This window comes from Malurus melanocephalus, unplaced genomic scaffold, assembly GCF_030028575.1.
Source record: "Malurus melanocephalus ecotype Western Australia unplaced genomic scaffold, MMel_1.1 scaffold_459, whole genome shotgun sequence".
Classification (NCBI taxonomy): domain Eukaryota; kingdom Metazoa; phylum Chordata; class Aves; order Passeriformes; family Maluridae; genus Malurus; species Malurus melanocephalus.
In genome coordinates this window covers 72,587-93,570 of record NW_026623691.1, presented here as the reverse complement: position 1 = coordinate 93,570, position 20,984 = coordinate 72,587, and the positions used below count along the sequence as shown (strand labels likewise).

The window sequence follows — 20,984 nt, the reverse complement described above, 5'->3', positions numbered from 1 at the left end:
TCCCTGTGAGCTCTGTGCCGTTGCAGTGGCCGGTGGCTGGAGCCCGTGGGGGCCATGGGGGCCGTGCAGCTCCACGTGCGGGAAGGGCACCCAGACGCGGCTGCGGCTCTGCGCCAGCCCGGCCCCGGAGCACGGCGGCCCTCGCTGCCGGGGCCCCGACACGCAGCTGCAGCTCTGCCACCGCCGCCGCTGCCCAGGTGAGAGCCAGCTCCTCCTTCCTTTGCTAATTCTGCTTTGCTTGTGGTTAATGCTTTCCTGTTCTGAAACTCCCCTTTGAGCCTTTTCACTCCCTCTGTCTCTACCCAGAGCATCCCAGTATAGACCCTACAAGAGGGATTTTTTTGCCTTGTCCTTGTTGCTTTACCCCACAGAAGCTGCATTTTATATTCTTAAGAGTTAAAAGATAGATTTCCTACATATTTATTTTCTAAATTTTCCTATGATTTGTYATTAATTTATCCTTCTACATTTCAATGAGAGGATAGGAAAATCAGGTCTTTGAAATGGGTCTTCAATATTTGACTGAATGCAGGGATAATGGAGGGAGATTCAATGGATTGCAATATGCAACTCATCAGACTCAGCCTTCTGGCTTCATGCTCCATTTTGCTCCTGCCAGATCCTACACTGAGTCCTCATCATGACCAGGGAGTGGCAGAAGGGAGAAATGACCTTGTGGTAGTGGACCTTAAAGCCCGTCTCTTTCCACCCCCTGCCATGTCAGGGACACCTTCCACCATCCCAGGCTGCTCCCAGCCCCACTGTCCAGCCTGGCCTTGGACACTGCCAGGGATCCAGGGGCAGCCACAGCTTCTCTGGGCACCCTGTGCCAGGGCCTCCCCACCCTCACAGGGAACAATTCCTTCCCAATATCCCATCCATCCCTGCCCTCTGGCAGTGGGAAGCCATTCCCTGTGTCCTGTCCCTCCATTTTTTGTCCCCAGTCCCTCTCCAGCTCTCCTGGAGCCCCTTTAGGCCCTGGAAGGGGCTCTAAGGTCTCCCTGGAGACCTTAGAACAGGTGAACAGCTCACCTAGCCTGACGACAGAGCAGAGGGGCTCCATCCCTCTGCTCATCCTGTTGCCTCCTCTGRGCTCTCTGCAGCAGCTCCAGCTCCTCCCTGTGCTGGGCCCCAGCGCTGGGGCAGCTCTGCAGGTGGGGTCGCACAGGGGCACAGGGGCAGAATCCCCCCTTTCCTGCTGTCCTCACTGTGGGACCAGCCCAGGGCACAGGGGGATCTGGGCTGGATATGGCCCAGCTCTCCTCCCCAGCAGCCCAGGTCCCTGGGGAGAAATCCCCGTGTAGCTGCGATGCTGGAGAGTCAGTGCTGTTCCCGATGCAGTGCTGSCCCCTGCGTTCCTGCCTCGGTCAGAGGCAGTTAGGCTGTGCCTCTCTCTCTCCSCAGTGGATGGGAAGTGGTCCCCGTGGAGCAGCTGGAGCGCCTGCAGCGTGTCCTGCGGGGGAGGCAGCAGGCAGCGGACACGCCACTGCTCCGACCCGGCCCCGCAGTTCGGGGGGCACAAGTGTGAGGGAAGTGACATGCAGATGGATTTCTGCAACAGTGATCCTTGCCCAGGTAAGTGCTTTGGGTTTGCCAACACCCTGGTTTGCTTCTTTTGGGAAAAAGAAATTCAGTTACTCTCCAGCGGAAGTATTTTCCTAGCTTGACTGTCTGGTTTCAAGTCCCTGACAAGGATCAACTCGGACTTCTTCTTGCAGTTCATGGCAACTGGGGCCCATGGAGCAGCTGGGGCACTTGCAGCCGGACGTGCAACGGGGGCCAGGCGAGGCGCCACCGCAGCTGCGACAACCCGCGGCCGGCCAGCGGCGGCAGGGCCTGTGCTGGGGCTGATGTGCAGCTGCAGAGGTGCAGCACCGAGCTCTGCCCAGGTCAGTGCTGTCAGTGCTGGGGGAATGCAGCTTTCCTGCCAGGCTTCAGGGTATCAGCACATATGGGGTACCTTCATGCCATGGAAGGAGTGCAGAAGTGTTCCAGGCCAGGTGGGATGGGGCTTGGAGCACCCTGGGATAGCAGAAAGTGTCCCTGCCCARGAAGAGATCCCTTCCAACCYAAACCATGCAGGGATTCCAGGGAAAAGAGTGTTCCCACCTGCCTGTTAGGATGATTTTGTTGTCCTTCGAGCTATTCCTTTAGAACCTTGGTTSCTTCAGGAAGGAATTTGCAGCCTGAAACATTTAAATTGAAAAAATGCTTGCTTTGTTCTTTATCCTGCAGTGGATGGAAACTGGGGGCAGTGGCAGTCGTGGAGCCAGTGYTCTGCTTCCTGTGGAGGAGGAGAGCAGACCAGGGTGCGCCTGTGCAGCAGCCCAGCCCCRTTAAATGCGGGCCGTCCTTGCCCTGGGGACTCCTCCCAGATATCCAGATGCAATAGCCAGGCATGTCCTGGTGAGTAATACAGCTGCACACAGTGACTGTGTGGTGTGGAAGCCTGTGACACTCCTGATTTCACTGGTGCTCTCTCTTGTCTTGGCCAGTTAACTGAGTAATTTGATTTTTTGGGCTTAAATCTGCCCTGCAGCTTAAGCTCAATTCTCTCTCCCCTAGAATACCCAACAGCAAATATCACATGGGCCTGTGTTTTGCCTCCCTCCCCTCCCCTGCACAGGTGGGCCTGCCCGTGCCAAGGGCAGCATCATTGGCAGTATCAACGATGTGGAATTTGGGATTGCCTTCCTGAAYGCCACAGTGACGGACAGCCCAGACTCTGACACCAGAGTGATACAGGCCAAGATCACCAATGTCCCTCGGAGCCTCGGTAGGCCTCGGTGACTTTTAGCACTTCTTGCTCTGAATACACCAATACATAGGGTTCCTGGTCTAAATCTGAAGGGTAGCACTAGTTCTAGTTCTTCATGTTCAGCTCCTGTGCATGTGGGTCCATGATGAGATCAAAGCTCCCGATGTTCTGTGGTGTTTCCTGCAGGCCCAGCGATGAGAAAGCTTGTTTCCATACTCAGCCCGGTTTATTGGACAACTGCCAAAGAAATTGGGGAGGCACTGAATGGGTTTGCGCTCACTGACGCCATCTTCAAGAGAGAAACTCAAGTGGAGTTTGCGACTGGTGAGTTCCCTGGGACAGACCAGCTCTTTCTGTGTCCAGTAAGCTTGATAGATGCTGCAATTCTGAAAAGACAGCACAGGACCATTGCTTTAATTTGAATCTCATGCTTACACCAGTATTTTCAGACTGGCTCTGGCTTTCTGAGGCTTAAATCCGGCTTTTCGAGCTGTAGTTTGAAACGGGTCATATTTTTTTTGTGGGCATGGTACATCTTACAAAATATAAGCATGAAACAACTAGTCAAGGGACTCCTATTCGGATTCCATGTGGCTGCTGGGAGTGTTGTTGGGATGTGTGATGAATCYGTGTGCTGTTGCTGCCAGGAGAGATCCTGCGCATGACACACGTGGCCCGCGGCCTGGACACAGACGGTGCCCTGCTGCTCGATGTCGTCGTCAGCGGCCATGTGTTGCAGCTCCAGTCCGTGGCTGATGTCAGTGTCAAGGTAAAGTGCTCCTGCTACCCCYTGCTCTCGTCCATCCACACTCCCCTCACCCAGAGGGAACACTGAGTCCTGAAACCTGCTCTAGTGTGTGTGAGTGCTTTTGTGCCTGCATTAACTGAGAGTGCTGATGTTGCCTTTGGAAGCAGGAAGTTGTCATGAGGAAGGTGGTGTTGGCCTCTGGAGTTKAAGTTGTTGGCAGGTAGTGCTGAGGAGGGCAGTTCCTGCAGGCTGGCATGTCAGTGTTCCTTCAGCCACAGCTAGAAGAGTGCATGGTTAACCTCTCTGACTCAGTAATTAGTGGCAGGTAACCAGTATTTTACTGTATYAATCCCACCACGCAATAAATGTACATGTAGTTATTGATGTTACTGCAATACGTAGTGTCTGGTATTTATACCTCATTTCAGTGGCAGACTTCTTCTCTAGTGATTGTTTATTTTGCACATTTGTCAGCATCTGACTTAGAATGAAAGCCATATATTTAGACCTCAAAAGATTGTTATTGAAGAATAGGATAATTTTTAGAAGTGTTCTGTTGTGGCCTCCATCATCAGGCTCCTCAGTCCATCAGTCTGTATCTTTGTTGAGGTAAAAGGTGCTGTTAAATTSAGAGTGAGAAGGACCCGTGTGTGTGCAGTACCCTTTGTTCAGGGTCAGGATCAGCCCCTCTCTCTGAGCCCTTCTCCCAGCTGTGCAGTGCAGCCCCGGGGTGTCAGTGTGGGGGCAGTGCTGAAGGKCTGTGTTGCAGGATTACTCTGAGGATTACATCCAGACGGGCCCCGGGCAGTTGCACGCGCACTCCACGCGCCTCTTTGCAGCGGATGGGATCAGTGTGCCCTACACCTGGAACCACAGCATCACCTACGACCCCACCAAGGGCAGGATGCCCTTCCTGGTGCAGACCCTGCGTGCTGGCTCCATCACAACGGACTATGATCCTCTGGAGGAAGCTGTGACCTTCAGAATCCAGGCTTCCATCGCTAAAGGTACTGGTCTAGTCTTTCCCAGAAACCAAACCGTGAGAAAAGAATATCTTCCCTTCTTAGAATTCATTACTTGTAGTCTCAAAAGATAATCCTGTGAAACGTGGGAAACTTCAGTGTAGAATCCTGGGATGTCTTGTTAAACCTCCATGAGTGACGTAAGGGGACARGGCATGTGTTTGTGTGAGCAGGCTTTCCTTTGAGAAGCCCTCATTAATGAGCAAAAYGGCCTGTTCCTTTTTTTAACGCTATTTGTGCTTTATTTTTTTTACATAGTAAGAAAATAACTCCAGTTTGGAAGTAAATGGAACAGTGAGATTGCCTGTTTTAGTTGTTCTTTTCAGCAGCAATGTTCTAAGTTATGTAAAATAGGGCCTTCCCCACTTGCCAGACTATGGACTCCTTATACAACTTGAAAACCAAATAGATTTTTTTTCTGATTTAGAAAGATACCTGATAAAAGGGTCAATATATGTCTATGATTAGATCTACCTAAGCCCTTACTGAGCTTGCATTTATTTCCTCCTACAGTTAAGATACTGGAGTTTAGGATTTTTTTTAAATTTTGTTTTCTAAATTTCTGTTTTCAAGCAGCCAAAGCCCTGTGGCCTTTGGGGAGTCTCTTCCTGAGTYTTCAGCTCATAGTACAAACTTGTGTTCTTCTACAGTGACCTCCTAAGATTTGTGACAGGATGATTTTTTGGTTTGGGTCTATTTCCCTCCTTTTATATGAAGTAGAAATGAATGGTCTCTATTCTTTTAATAAGGAGCTTTGCAGGATGCATTAGGCTGGATAGGAACTCACCAATTTCAGTGTTACTCAAACCAGCACAAGCCATGCAATAYTGGCTTTTAGTGCCCAAGTAGAAAAACCACTGAAGGGCAGATTKTAAAGTTTCTGTTTTGGTGTTGACACATAATAAATATTTTATAGCTAGCTGGGCTGCAATTCTTATTGTTRAAGTAATGAAATGGCCATATTTGTGTCCACAAATGCCATGTGCTTCCTTCACCGCACAGGGGATCGGAGCAACCAGTGCCCTGCRGGGTTTGCTCTGGACTCATCCGGGCCCTACTGCTCAGGTAATGCTGCCACAGGGAGGTGCAGCCATCGGGTCATGGGGTGCTTTGGGTGGGAAGGGGCCTTAAAGATCACCTGTTTTCACTGTCCCAGGCTGCTCCAAGCCCTGTCCAGCTTGGTTTTGGACACTTCCAGGCATCCAGGGGCAGCCACAGCTGCTCTGGGCACCCTGTGCCAGGGCCTCCCCACCCTCACAGGGAAAAATTCCTCCCCAATATCCCATCCATCCCTGCCCTCTGGCAGTGGGAAGCCATTCCCTGTGTCCTGTCCCTCCATCCCTTGTCCCTAGTCGCTCTCCAGAGCCCTTTAGGCCCTGCAAGGGGCTCTGAGCTCTTCCTGGAGACTTCCCTTTTCCAGGTGAGCACCCCCAGCTCTCCCAGCCTGGCTCCAGAGGGGCTCCAGCCCTCAGAGGATCTCTATAGCCTTCTGTGGACCTGCTCTAAGAGGTCCATTCTGACCTCGTGCTTGTGGCCCTAGAGGTGGACATGCTATTAAACCAGCAGAACCTACATGCCCTTTATTTAGASTTCAGAGTACTTCAGAATGTGTGAGTTACCCTTGCTGAAAGGAACTCATGTGACCAGTGTGGAGGAAAGGACAAGTGTTGGCCCCTCAGACAAAAACCCACATGTTCCTGCTTGGGGGAGGACATGGAGAGGAGCACATGAGGGTCCTGGCTGTCTGTTAGAGTCAGTTTGTTATAGGGAGCAATTGTCTGAGGTGGTTTTGTGGACTTATTTCCTCTTGAGAAGTTGTAAATGAAGGGAATTGAACAGGAAGCTGCTTCATTGCTGGTTTTGCCCTGTGGGCTTTGCCAGTCTCAGCCCACTGAGGAAGGGTCATGCTGRAATAGTTTCTTGTGAAGTCCCACTGGTTTTTTCAAATGTTTCCTTGTTCCAGATGAAGATGAATGTGCTGTGGGGAATCCTTGTTCCCACACCTGTCACAATGCCATGGGATCCTACTACTGCTCCTGTCCCAAAGGCCTCACCATCTCAGCCGATGGGAGAACATGTCAGGGTAAGAGAGGTGCTGCTGGGGACAGCTGGGATACAAATGCCCCTTGAATACTTTAAGGCCTTAAAAGGCACTTGAATTGCAAAGGAAAGGTTTTATTTGGGCCATTTTCTTMTAATAAGAATACAGTTGTAATAATTGCCTAGTTTCTGTTTGCTGGTGCTCGAGGCACCTCGCTGTGTGCCCTGTGAGGCAGTGCCCCCTGTTTCCATTGCAGACATGGATGAGTGTGCACTGGGGGAACACGGCTGCCATGTGGGACAGGACTGTGAGAACGTGCCCGGCTCCTTCCGCTGCGTTCTGCGCTGCGCCAGCGGCTTCCGCGCCGCGCCCGACGGCCTCAGCTGCCAAGGTGCCAGGGGCTGGGGGTCAAAATGCTGCTCTCATGCACCTGAGAGTCACTTGAAAGGGACATCTCCCAATAGCTTAAGGTTGTGGATTTTGGGGGGTTGTTTATCTTTTTAATAGATTTTTATTGGTTTGGGATTTTTTTTTTGACCTGTTGCTCTTTCTGTCTGTAGAAATAAATTTAAAATCCCATCAGGGAAGAAGTTAGCATTCTTCAGTTTGTGTCCCATGTCCATGTTCTTGTACAAAGATGGGAGAGCAGCAAACCCTCAGAGCAGAACTTGACCTGCTCAGGTGATGCTCCCAGGGCAGTTCCCAGCCCTGGGGTCAAGGATTTGTGCTGTTCCACAGATGTTAACGAGTGCCAAGAGTCCAACTCCTGCCATCAGCGCTGCTTCAATACCATAGGAAGTTTCCACTGTGGCTGTGACCCAGGATTCCAGCTGAAGGGCAGAAAATGCGTAGGTAGGGATGAAGTCCTGAATGTCCCTTCCCTCTTTCCAACAGATAAGAGTTCAACATTTATTTGTTACTCTATTTATTTATGAAAGAAAATCCTGCTATGGATGATACACTTGCTGTGTATTTTGAAATCTGTCAAAGCAGTACTGAAAGCCATAGACAGCAGGAATTGGGCTGAGTGATACACATGCATGAAATGATTGGGATGCATGGACACAGGGTGATTTCATGACATAGATGAGTCCAATCCTGCTTTATTGTTTTTGGGTTTTGTTTGCATAAGATGTCAAYGAGTGCAGGCAGAATGTGTGCAGGCCTGATCAGCTCTGCAAGAACACCCGTGGTGGCTACAAGTGCATTGATCTGTGTCCCAGTGGGATGACGAAAGCAGAGAATGGGACTTGCATTGGTGAGTGGAAGCATTCATGCACTCTGTGGTGATGGGAAACACAGGGACAATGATGATTTTTAGTTCTTTTTTTAACAATCCTGAAGATTGTCCATCTCCAGCTATTAATATTTGCACATATTCAAGCTCCAACTTGTTTTTGGCTATGGGAACATCTATATTGAACTTCTTTTTTGTAGATGGTATTAAAAAAAGCAGGTGTATCCTTGTTGCCTCTAGTTTTCTACTGTTCTTAAACAAGAAAAGGGAAGATTTTCCTTGGTGTCTTTTCTGTGTTGGCACCTTGATTCCCTCAGATGTTCACTGACTGGAATGTTTTGCTCTGTGTGTGCATGTTTTCTTAAGAGTTTGGCTCTCAGGAGCTCTGAGTCAAGAGCACAGATCCCTGCTGCTTATCAGGGAGGGTTTCAGACACAGTTGATGYTGTAGGTGCTACCAAGGCTTTTGTTCCAGTGGGATCATGGGRTGATTTGGGCTGGAAGGGAYSYTAAAAATCCCCTATTTSTAGCCCTTGCCATGGGCCCGGACACCATCCCAGGCTGCTGCAAGCCTGTCCTTGGACACTAGCATGTTTGGGGCAGTCCCAGCTGACCCYGAGGTGTGACTGTTCCCTTGCTGTGTGTCGCAGATGTGGACGAGTGCCGCTCGGGGTCGCATCAGTGCCGCTATAACCAACTGTGCGAGAACACTCGCGGCAGCTACCGCTGTGTGTGCCCGCGGGGATTCCGCTCCCAGGGCGCCGCCCGGCCCTGCCTGGGTAAGTCACACTCACTGCTGTCACGCTTTGCTGCTGGCCCTCCTGCTGCAGCACTCCWGCAGTGCTCTCTGTCCCTGAGCAGRACCCTGCTGTASAGACTGGCTCTGYGTTTGCTGGSTCTGCGYTTGCAAATCGCCCATCTCAAACAAAGCGCCCACTCTCAACAGTCAGAGCTAAAAGGTTCCAGCAGAGATTGATTTGGGGTGGTACCTTGAAAACAAAGTGTAAAAGGGTCTCAGAGYGCAGGTGGATGATGTGACAGGTGACCATTCCCCAGGAGGCTTCAGCTGTAAAAATTGATGGGGGTGGGTTTGCTGATATGCCTGGCTATGCCCTGATCACCCTGAGGGTGGTCACACAGAAAGCCAGGGGGGTTCCCCTAAGCAGAACATCCTAAGGAGTTGCAAGAGGCCTGACAAACCCAGAACTGGTTGGGGCTCCTGAACATCCCAAACACGCCCAACCCCAGCCCAGGACTGCCAGTGGTGTTCCCAGCAGGGGAGCACAGGGACCTGATAGGCATTTCTGCATTTGTCCCGCAGTGCTGCCCTGCTGGCATGGGGGGCAGGGAAAGATCAGGACTCCTGGCACTGACAGGAACAGCAGCCATGCAGTCACTCCCTGTGCCAATGCTGGCATAGAACCACACGGGCTGCCATGGCACAGGAGGCTCTGGGRCTCTGATGTGGGGAGCAAGGGAGGTGAATAAATGGGGCTGGTGCAAGTGAGTAAACACTTCACCTGGCATTTCCAAGACTGCAGGCAGGTAGGAGGATCATTTCGAATCATCCTCACTGCATTTATGTCAAGTATTTAAAATGTAAGAGCTGCCCTGCCCTGATAATGATGATTTCTGAATGTGGGTATGTGACATTGAGTGAGGTTGGTTTCGGTTGCTCTTACGTATCATGATGTCAGAACAGCATTCCTCCCTGATGGCTTCTTCAACATTAGCTTTCCAAAGTTTTAAATACTTATTTTCATATTTTGGGTTGTCTTTTTTTAGCAATGTAATATTTTGGACTGTCAAAWGCCAGGAATGTTTGGGATTTTTTTAAAGAGATTAAATTGCAATAAGAAAGTGTTTGGCCATAGACCAAGATACTTCTGCCACCATCTGCCTCTGTACTGAAATAAAATCAATCCCAGACTCTTAACATACATTTAAGCCATTTAAACTTTTAGGAAAATGTCTAGATAGAGTCTAGGACTGTAGGTTTTCACAAAACTCCAGCACTGTTAAAGCTGTTTTCTGACTAAGACATTGAAAGCTCCCTCTTAAAGTATGACCTGAATTTTTATCCTTTTTATTTTTATGTGCTTTAAAAATATATTTAAAATATAGATTAATCCAAAGTATTATTTTTTTAATAAAATCTATTTTTTATTGTCAATGATGACAATGAGCACCAGGAAGAGTTGAAAAACAAGGGGGGCCCAGACTGAAATAGAAGTGCACTTTGTTCCTGGGTAAAGCCCTTTGTGCCACAATTCCCTTGTTTGTTGGACAGGATGCTCCTTTGTGACCCCCACAGGTCTCTGTGTGCCCWTTAACCTGAATGACAGCATTTCTAGGAGCTCTGATGTTTTCTCTGCTTTCCACATTGGTGGAAGGGCTTTGCTAAAGGCTGCTGTAAYGCAGATAACACATGCAAGGCTATCTAGAATATAAATCAGATATTGTTCTTCAGATTGAAGGCTGAAAATGTAGCTATTTTAATTTCAAAGTGATTTTACCTTGTTCCTGTACATATTAGGAATTTCCATCCCTCAGTGGCCTCTTCTCATGGGGGGCAGCCCTGGAACCAGTGCTGGTGGCTCCCTGCATTCAGTTCTGATTGTATTGCACAGGCTGCCCCTGCAAAAGAAATTGCTCAAATTTTCACCTAGTGCATTTCATCATTTCTGTGATAATCTTCTGTTGCTTATCCAAACTTTGTTCCAAGGACATTGGTTGTCATAAAGACATCAGTGTTAATGTATTTTAGGCAGGTACAGAATGTGAAAGTCAGCAGTTGAGTGCTAAGGAAATGATGAGTTTTATTTCTTTTACATGTATATGAATAATAAATTTTTCATTTTAAGCACATACTGAGATTAATGCACTTTAACTTCAGATTAGCTGTTGCCATATCTAAAGTGAAAATCTCATTTGTAACACCTGAAAATTCTACCCTAAGGATAATTCCACAAATCCATGAAGTCTCAGTTTTGTGAGAAACAGTTGGAAAATACTGTAACACACTGCAGTTATTACTCCTGGATTTCCAACTCTTAAACCATTTAATTAATACCTTAAATGTATCAGATAATAGCCACTTCATGAAAATACAATCTAATGTTCTATAGTATTGRTTTTTAATTACCATTCTCATGTATTTGTGCCTTGGAGAGTTACAGACTGTGCTCAGAATCCCAAATGAAACTAACAACACTGGCTTAATGGCATTTTTACAATAATAATTGAAAGAACACACACTATTGTGAAATAATTAAACTGTTATTGAATTGCCATTAAGATCATCTTTAATTTTTTAGTAGGAATATGTTTATAACATATGTCCATTACAGATGTGTTGTGATGCGTGTTAATAGCAGGTTATTTATTCCTGGTCCTTGCAGAGTTGTTTGGAATTAGCAGATTTTTGTCTTTTTCTGGTAAAGAAAGACCATAAGTTTGAAAGGAAATACAGTGTATGTCAAATTTCCAGCTGGGCCTAAAGTAACGATGAAAATCATAAAAAATTTCTTTCTGATGGTGCCAGAGAGACTGTGGAGGAAGGTCCCAAGAGCATTCACAGTCAATTACGTGGAGTGAAGGACACAGCATGTTGTGTCCTCAAGGACCTTACCACACATTGTCTGCTCAGGACTCAGTTTTGATTTAAGGATGGATATTTATTGCTAGGGTGGCTTAAATCACTTGGACTGCAATTTCTAAGGAAAACAAAAGAAAAAAGCATTGCTTAGGAAAACAAAGGTAGTTCTATTTATGAATTGTCCAAAAGTGAATGAATATTTACTGTAAAGTCTCCAGCCTGTCACAGGTGGAATGACCAATAACAGCATCAAAAGCTGGAACATACCTGACCTCCCTGCCCTGCAGCCTTGAAACRTGTCCTTGAGCCCAGTGCCTCTGGATCCCTGGAGGTGYCCAAGGCCAGGCTGGATGGGGCTTGGAGCACCYKAGCATAGTGGAAGGTGTCCCTGCCTATGGCAGGGGCTGGCACTGGATGGGCTTTAATGTCCCTTTTTCCATCCCAAAGCATTCCATGATTTTATGATTCCCTGACACCACATCGGAGCCTATTGTGCTTCCCTCAGTGTGGGCTGTAAGGAATTTCCAACACTGCACTTCTCTGGAATGCTTGGAGTTAGGTATCCTTAAAGAAGGGCAGCAGCTTCTCCCACTCACCTGCGGAGCACTTAAGGAAAAAGCCCCAATTGCTAAGAGAGTGATGAGCAGCTAAGCTGACACGAGGCTTCAGCAGGGCTCCTGTCCTGGTGAGCACAGTCACATCAGCCCGTGGGGGAATGAAGGTCTCTAACAGTCCAAGACAGCAGACCCTGCCTGCTTGGCCTTGTGTTCTTTGTGGTTTTGTGCCTGCAAATCTGGCTTTATGTCCTCAGCTTGCTCCTGAGGCTGAGATAAGTACCTGTGTGTATATCTGTATAGTTACATGTTGTTGTTTGTTTTCTCTCCTTTCCACATGGTTTGGGGCTCTGGATCATGTCACATGAGCAGACATTAATGAATGTGAACAAGTGCCTAAGCCCTGTGCCCTTCACTGCACCAACACCCCCGGCAGCTTCAAGTGTTTCTGTCCACCTGGGCAACAGTTACTGGGTGATGGGAAATCTTGCGCCGGATTGGAGCGGGTGCCAAATTCGGGTGCCCATTACAGTAGCTATAACTATGCTCAATTCTCCCCTGGGAGAGACAACCAGCAAATGCAGCACTATTACAGGCACTCCTCAAATCTCTACAGCTACTTCTCAGAGTATAGGAACAGCAGAATACCTTTCTCCAGGACTAGAAGGAACCTTAGAGAAACTTGTCCTGAAGGCTATGAGGCAAGAAATGCCAGATGTGTAGGTAAATGTCAGTCCTATCTATGCAACTCTCTGTTTGGGGCCTTATTCTTAGGTTACTGTGTGATCTSTACCAGGGGCTGAGGGTGTGGTGCTGGGGCTGTGTTTTCTATTGCCCTTATCAATATTCAGAGGATTCTGCATGTTCTGCCCTCTGCTGTCTTGGCTCACATTGTAGCAAAAATGTTCTCAAACCTCCCTGTAACCTCTTGTTTTAATCGTGTTGCATGTTATCTGTTTGCAAAGTATTTCCCTCTGTTACTCTCTTTCTCCTGGTCATGGTAGCTGACCTTGGTGCATCTTCTCACACTCCAAAAAGCACCAGTCACATCAGACTCCCTCTGATGGCAGCAAGAGTCTGGTTCAGAAGGATTTGGAATAAACTTTTTAGAACTGAGCTCACTGGGGCCAGTGCCAGCACTGCCACAGGACCRTCGGTCACTGTCACATGGGCAACAGGCACAAAAGCTTTTAAATTATTATTATTTTATATAATAGAAAGGTTTACAGTGTAATTCAGTGAGCATGGAGAGATTGGTGATAAGTGATCTGGAATGGGTTTGTCAGGAGCTGTGGTAGKGACAGCACAGACACTTCTCCCCTAAGGAGGAGACAGAGCAGTTACAGGAATTGGGAAGCTCTGCACTTGTTTTTTTTTTTGCTGGGGGGGGAGAATATTAAAAATTAGTTAATTTTTGGAAATAATGCTTCTCTTAAGGCAGACTTTGCCTAGTTAATTCATGTTTTGAGTATTTCAAGCAAATTACACTTCCCTGTAGGAAGGTGACCTACAGCAAGGTTCCAGCAGCCAGGAGTCTGCTTGCATAATACAGTCACGTGTAAGGGTGAAAAACAGGGGCTTTTCATTAATAAAAATTAAGGACAGGCAGACATCAAACCTTGTATGTAAACTACAAAGAGGTTTCAGTAGTCATACCCATGTGGGTTGTTATGGGAACAGCAGTTTAATTGAGAGGCCCAGGAATACAGCTCCCACTGAGGGAAGGGATGGCTAGGCTCAAATTTGGACCTTCATCCCAGCTTCCAGTTGGAATTAGTTAATATTCCATTAAAGTTCCATTTCATTGTATAAATATCTAAATTTTAAAAACTACTGTCTAATATTAAAAATACCCCCAAAGTAGTGCTTTTGTTAAAGAAAATTCTTTCAATAGGCAACCATCAAGACATGTTGAGAACACACCCGAGGTTTGTAGTCACATCTGTTACTGTTCTGTTTGCATTTTGATCTAATGCAACCCCTGTCAGACAGAGGGGAAGCAAACACCTTCCTTCCAGTGATTTAACCATACAAGTCTGAGCCCCTGCACGAGATTTACTTTACTGTTGTCCTGAACTAAGCAGATGTTTCAAAAGCCACCATAATCATAAATTATCTGTGTCTAAATCATGCTCATGTGCTTTGAAAACTTTACGTAATGTGGTCAGGTACTTCTGGTTTTGAGAGGGAGATTTAAAAAAAGAAAAAAAGATATTAAGGTCATTTAATGACAATCTTCCCAGCTACTAAGCCTAATTCATCCTACTAGCAAAGCAAGGTCAGTTTGGAAGGGAAACAGCTTTGAGGTGGGAGTGACTGTAAGAAACTCATCTGTGGCAGGATTCCCTCTGGGTGGGATATCAGATGTGGCTGATCCCTAAGCATGCTGCCCAACACTTGATCAGTGGCTCAGATTGCTCTGGGGACAAGGCTGTGTTTGTGTGACCCTGGCAGTGGGCACAGGCGGCACATCCCCTTTCTCCCAGAGCTTGGTCTGGGGCTCCTCACTGGGATCTGTCCCAGCTGCTCCTCACCGAGGGGAGGAGCCCCCAGAGCCTGCAGAGGTACAAGGAATGGCACAGGTAAGGGCACAGAACACTCCTCCAGCCTTAGATGTTCAACCCCATCAGGATAAAAGATGCAGGCAGCTCCCACCAGCTCTGTCCATGCACTTGGAGCACAGAAGTAGGGAAAGGTACCTGTGTTCATGGCCAGCTCAGGAACGCTAAGGTGTTGGTGCTTCTCTCCACAGACATTGATGAGTGTGAGAACAGAGCCACRTGCCAGCACGAATGCAGGAACAGCCTGGGCAGCTTCCAGTGTGCCTGTCCCTCGGGGTACCGCCTGATGGCCAATGGCAAAACCTGCCAAGGTATGGGGAGCCATCACTGCTGCACATGGGGGAGGGCTGCACAGAAACCAGACACAAACCGGGCCTGGGACATGGCTGGGGCACCTCTCTGAAATGACTGTGTGAGAGTCAGCATTCACAATCTCAAGTTTCAGAAGTTTTTGTGTTCCACACTTKAATGTTTCATAAACCATTAGAAAAACAGACCACTTCTAATTCTCTGCAGTTCCCCCTGTGACCTCACATTACATGTTGAGCTCCAAGCTCTGGAGTCAAACAGAGGCACATTCGAGGCTCTGCTCCCCCTTTACCCACTTTGGTTTTCACCCTTTAATTCTTCTATCAGCAGCTGATCTCTTGCATGTTTTTCCATCCAGATATTGAYGAGTGTCTTGAAGAGAACATAAACTGTGGATCAAATCAGATGTGTTTCAACATGAGAGGGAGCTACCAGTGCATAGACACTCCTTGTCCACCCAACTACCAGCGAGAGCCACTTTCTGGGTTTGTTTTATTCTCAGCCCCTTCTCATCCACTCCAAGCTCAGCCCCTTAACCTGTGTTCCTTAAAGAAGAAAGTTTAAGTTCCCCTGACACCAGTAGAGCTCACAGTAGCTAAAGGTAAAGCATTGACCTTGGCAATCATGGAGTCAGATGGTTTGGGTTGGAAGGGACCTTAAAGCCCGTCTGGTGCCACCCCATGCCATGGGCAGGGACACCTTCCACTGTCCCAGGGTGCTCCAAACCCCATCTAGCCTGGCCTTGGACACTGCCAGGGATAGGGAAGCTTCTCTGGGCACCCTGTGCCAGGACCTCAGCTTCCAGGGAAGAGTTCCTTCCTAACATCTAATTTWAATCTCTCTAATGGCCTTGACTTGCCATCACTTTAAAGCATCCAATACATTCTTTTAGTCATGAAAATAAGGCTGCAGTTCATGTTAAGCTTGGTTATTTTCCTGTTCTGGAAAATAAACTCATTTTGATTTCTTTTAATCTTTTAATATTCTCARGGAAAAATAGCTTGTTTCATAATCGGAAACCATCTTTTCAGATCCGACTCAACTCTAATGACATTTAAGCTGACATTGGTCATGTCCTTTGACCTCCAGTAGCACTGGCAAACAGCAGTAACAAAGATATCCTGGTTTAATTTTTGATCAATAGAAGTAAATTTTATTCTGCCCCTCATTCCAAATTCTTTATTTTATGACCTAAAAGACAGATACCTCAAATAGAAATGCCCAGCACGTTTTAAACCAGTTCTTCCTATTTTAATTTTTAAGAGCACAGTTACTAAAGTTTACCCCATGGACCTCAGTGACATAGTGTAGCCAGTATCTTTCTGAGATGATCCTGTTGGGGGTAAAAGGTACATTAGACTGGGCTGGAGCTTTAAAGGAACAATGGACGAAGAATGCAGGAGCATTCCCTAGAGACATTTTAATCTGCAGYAGGGAAAATGGGAAGAATTTCTCCCCTAAGACCTCTCCCAGTACTTGAAGATACTTTAGCCCTTGTCCCCGGGYTAAAGCCTTCTGATCCTTCCTAGGTTCTGTCTCAAAAGCTGCCCAGCCAACGACCTGGAGTGTGACCTGAGCACCTACGCCCTGGAGTACAAGCTGCTGTCGCTGCCCTTTGGCATCGCTGCGGGGCAGGATCTGATCCGCCTGGTGGCCTACACGCACGACCAGGTGGTGCACCCCAGGACCACCTTCCTCATGGCCGAGGAGGACCCGGCCGTGCCGTTCGCGCTGCGCGATGAGAACTGGAAGGGGGTGGTGTTCACCACGCGGGCGCTGCGGGAGCCGCGGACGTACCGCATGGGCGTGCGGGCCCTGTCCTACGGCGCCGACGGCAGCGTCGAGTACCGCACCACCTTCATCGTCTACATCGCCGTGAGCGCCTTCCCCTACTGAGCTGAGCCTGCAGGGGATTGGAGCCACGTTTCTCAGTGCTGTCCCCACTGCTGCCTGCCCCACGCGGGGAACCACGGCACGTGAAAGGTGCTACGCCCTTCTCTCTTCCCCTCCTTCTCCGAGGCTGCCTCTCCGGTTCCACTGTTCCAGTCCATGGCTTTGAGGACCTGTTACCACTTGCTTTATTTATTACACTGGAATAGTCACTTTCTACAGTACGTTCTGAAAACCAGCAGAGAAATCCATGTAGTCAAAACAGTAAGCAAGGAGCAGCCTCCACTGAAACTAACTAAAGAAAATTAACCCATAATTTCCAGTGGTCTACATATTTTAAAGTTTGCTAAGTGTTTTAAATTTTGCATCTATTAGATTTTTTCCTTATCAATTACCCAATAGAATTAGGGCCGTGCTGTACTATGTTGTGTGCTCAAACCCACCAAAAGCCAGCGTGCCCAAGGGTTTCAAATGCTCAAATAAATGATATTAAAGTTGGCAGCTAACGAATCTACAGGAGAATTTGGAACTGGTACCTTTGATTTCCATGCAAGTGTAGAGATGTTRCTATTTTTTGGAAGAAAAAACCCACATAGCTACTTCTACTTTGTAGAGCATTTTATAACTCATTTTTACTCTCTGCCATTCTGGTATAGCCATTTATTTAACCCAAGCCCATACCCACTGCCATGCTCCCAGTGCAGTAAATGTCCTGGGTTTTACGCACATGGAACATTTTTCTCCAAAGGCGATGTAAGTTTGGTTCAATAATGTCAATACACTGTACACAAGTGATTTTGCCAAGATGTATTCTATTTTTATGGACGTGTATATATGTGGTTTTTCCTATGTGTATTTTCTATGCAGTATCTCAAGAGTGTTTTACAGTTAAGTTTGCATAAAAGGACAATGTCAATACAATTAAAATAATCAAAATAAAGGTTTCCCATCACCTTTGAGACTGCTGAGAGTTTTATCTTTGTAACAAATTCTTTTCCATTTCAAAGCTCTTTCCCTAAGTGTCAGGGGACAATGCAGAAGGTGTTGTGCCCAGCAAACCAYGGAGGAGCTCCAGCTCTTTTCCCCCTTTCTGGTACTCTGGGTTAGTAAGGGATCATCACCAGCTTTAAAGTATATTTTTAGCCACAGGGAGAAATTGCCTCCCAATGGAATTTTGTCTCTCTTCTCAACTGGCCCTATACAGCCCCACTAGTGCTAACCTTGCTTTTTGTTCCCCTTGCATTATACCAAGAGAAATAATCTGCAAAATAAGGATGACTTAAAATTACTGTGCACTTTATACAAATTTATATGAGTGACAGACTTCAAACTAAACGGGTTTGCTTCTTGGATGCCTGACTTGAAAAATAAAAGCTGCTCAAAGAATATAAATTCCATGACAAAGACATTAAGGAAGGAGAAATGAGAGTAATTTATAGTAGGTGTAGATAATCACCTCAATATCTTTTAAGGATGAGAATCAGACTGAAAATTATGTCCTTAAGGGAATCTTCRCTCCCAGAACACAAAAATTTCCACTCTGACATATTTTGTGAGAAGCGAAAACAGAACTGACAGCCTTTAAGGGCATATCTGACCCTAGAAGAAGTAAAAGTCATCAGATGGAAGCCCCCTAATCACTGACGCAGCCACGGCTCCAGTCTCTCCAGGAACCAGCTCAAGGAGGAGCTGCTTGTCCATGTGGAAGCTGWTCCTTACCCTGAAATGATGCCACAGGGATGAGGGACCAGCGAGATGTGGGTCACCATGAGCATGAGGGTTTCACCTAGGGAGTGGCTGAAAGGAAGTGCTGGTTAAAGGAGAACTTGTGCCTTGGCCTTCTCTTCCTTGGACTTCTTGAGCTATGTTACAATGTCTCATCTGCTCTATTAAACAGATTGCAAAGATGTTAAATTAGATCTAAGAGCAGCTGCACCTGCTGCARCTCTACCTCCACAAGCTACCTGGCRCTGKTGCTRAGAGGCATCAAAAGCTGGTGGCTATCAWGAGATTTTTGTGGACTCACTTGAGAGGCAAGGGGCAGGGCAGTACCTGTTTATGTGCCCACATGAACCTGGGTGTTCRTTAAAGACAAAATCCTGCTTTCATAAATCCAAATTTTAAATACAACAATACWCTACTCTGTTATTACCACTTTGGATAAGGCTGCCCAAACCTTAGATGCATTTTGCAGTGTCTCAAGACTGTACAATCACTGTGTCCAGGCCCCTCCATTAGTCTGCAGTGATATTTGCACTGTTAAGGTTCAGTGCAGTCCCATGAAAGGCTGATACGGTCACCAAAACATCATTTGTCACAAAACAATTTGCAAATGCCCTCCTGACACAAACAACCAAATCTCTAACACTGCTTAGTATCCTAAGAGCAACATGGGAGAACATTAAGTTCCTATAATAAAAGACACCACATCACTACAACAAATAATAGTTGAAAAATAAAGGGAGTTCTTAGGGAGAGCCATTACTGTTCCCACTGCTCATTGGATTTCCTGGAGCAGCATTTTCTCCTGATCCTGTTATCCCTGAAACACTGTCCTCAGTGCAAACACAGCAGCATTGCATTAACTGCACTGCCGGCATCAAACACACCCTGGGAGAGATGGCAAAAGGGGTTTATCCCCTAGAGATGAATTTGTATCTCCTGGTGTTTCAGGGTGACATCTGGTGGCATCCCAGCAGCTGGGCACACAAACCTCCCGTGGGCACACCTTGGATCCTCGCTGCCCACTTGCTGCAACAGTGCCCAGAGCACTGAGCTCACGTCTGTATTCCAGGGAAACATCTGCTGCATCCCAGCTTTTGCCAGAGCACAGCCAGACTCACTTCTCCTCCCACAAACAATCGTTTCTTGGTGAAGCCTAAAGGAAAATACATGTTAAATACAGCCCTTGGCAAAACCCCTGTGTGATTCCATCCAAATYTAAGTCCTAGGAATGGAATAAGGCAGGAAAAGGAGTTCAGGGATGACACCAGAGCTWAAGGATGGAAAATTCCCAACCAGCACCTGTTAAAAGGTGATGGATGCTCTAATGCCAACCCCACCACACCATCAGGTTTCATTCTCTTACACCACCGTTGGACATGTGAGACAAGGCAAGTGTTCAGGAACCAGAGGCAGGTAAGGAATGCCCATCACACCTTCCCTAGGGATCCAGCTTGGCAGCCCCTGGASAGAGGAAACCCACTGGGGTCTTGTCTTCCTTCACACATTGGCTGAAGTGAAAAGCTGCTGCATGGCTGCAGTAATGAGCCAGTGCTGAACGCACATCACTGGGGACTAAAGGGAAAAYGCATCATCAGGTGGGATGGATGCAGGCCAGAGCAGCAGTGCCTGACTGGGGATTGTCCACTTGCAGGTCAGATGCAGACAAGAGTTGCAAAGCCAGGCCAGATGCTGATAACGTGGCCATCATCACTCCCATCGGTGGGGCACTCAAAGCCAGGGCTCTGCTCTCTGAGTGACACTTCTGCTCCCTTTGACTTCAGAGGCAGTTCTAGTCCTGGCAGCTCAAATCCAAGGCTGCTGCCAGTAAAAACTTGGCACAGTGCAGCAGCTGAAATCCACAGATTCGTTTATGAGGCTGGAATCCCAGTGCCCACCCCACCGTCRCACATGGGGAGCAGGACACAGCAGCGGCTGTGGGATCACCCTGGTAGGGATGCAGAGCACATTTCCAGTTATTCTGCTGGGATATGGGATGTACAAATGCATGGATGGCTGACAGCTGCTGGGTAGGTGCTGTGCTTTGTTTCTCTGGAGGATCCTKTGGGTGGATAAGGCTCCTTCAGCCTTATGGGCTTCAGCCTCTGCTCCAGCRGAGAGCTTTGGTCTGGCCCAAAACCAAACAGATCCCATCAGCTGTCACTCAGCACCACACTGGTGGCTGGAAACTTAAAAGCCCTTCTTCAACACGTCTATTAATGCTGGAGAGTCTGAATGACCTAAGTACAGCTGTATTTCCTGAGGGGAAATSGGAGATGGTTTCTGCTCTTGCACAGACAGAAGTTCCCCATTCATGTGGAGCTGCTACTCCACAGGGACTGCAAGAACTTGTAGTGAATTGATGCCTGATCTGGGCTTGGGTAAAACAGAGGCTGGACAGAATTGAGAGAATCAAAAGCAGTTCTGTTCATTGCAGGGCCTTCAGGGACATTCAGGGCAGTCCCAGCCCACCCAGGGGCTGCACCCACAATGGACAATGGCTCACGGGTTTTTCACCCTTTATCAGTTTTGTCCATTTGCACAT

At 47.5% G+C, this 20,984-nt stretch overlaps 1 protein-coding gene across 1 annotated transcript in view; it reads left to right on the top strand.

The window, feature by feature from the left end:
• HMCN1 (hemicentin 1) overlaps positions 1 to 17,671 on the top strand; it is a 170,970-nt gene extending 153,299 nt beyond the window's left edge. The window contains exons 90-107 of the mRNA XM_057380547.1: positions 27 to 197; positions 1,405 to 1,575; positions 1,719 to 1,889; positions 2,236 to 2,406; positions 2,627 to 2,776; positions 2,945 to 3,082; positions 3,406 to 3,527; positions 4,276 to 4,513; positions 5,531 to 5,593; positions 6,492 to 6,611; positions 6,826 to 6,960; positions 7,308 to 7,421; positions 7,702 to 7,827; positions 8,456 to 8,584; positions 12,330 to 12,680; positions 14,710 to 14,829; positions 15,186 to 15,312; positions 16,357 to 17,671. Of these exons, the coding sequence (XP_057236530.1) occupies positions 27 to 197; positions 1,405 to 1,575; positions 1,719 to 1,889; positions 2,236 to 2,406; positions 2,627 to 2,776; positions 2,945 to 3,082; positions 3,406 to 3,527; positions 4,276 to 4,513; positions 5,531 to 5,593; positions 6,492 to 6,611; positions 6,826 to 6,960; positions 7,308 to 7,421; positions 7,702 to 7,827; positions 8,456 to 8,584; positions 12,330 to 12,680; positions 14,710 to 14,829; positions 15,186 to 15,312; positions 16,357 to 16,723 (2,984 nt within the window). The 3' untranslated portion in view covers positions 16,724 to 17,671. The remainder of the gene's footprint in view (positions 1 to 26; positions 198 to 1,404; positions 1,576 to 1,718; positions 1,890 to 2,235; positions 2,407 to 2,626; positions 2,777 to 2,944; positions 3,083 to 3,405; positions 3,528 to 4,275; positions 4,514 to 5,530; positions 5,594 to 6,491; positions 6,612 to 6,825; positions 6,961 to 7,307; positions 7,422 to 7,701; positions 7,828 to 8,455; positions 8,585 to 12,329; positions 12,681 to 14,709; positions 14,830 to 15,185; positions 15,313 to 16,356) is intronic.
• The last annotated feature ends 3,313 nt before the right edge of the window (positions 17,672 to 20,984 follow it).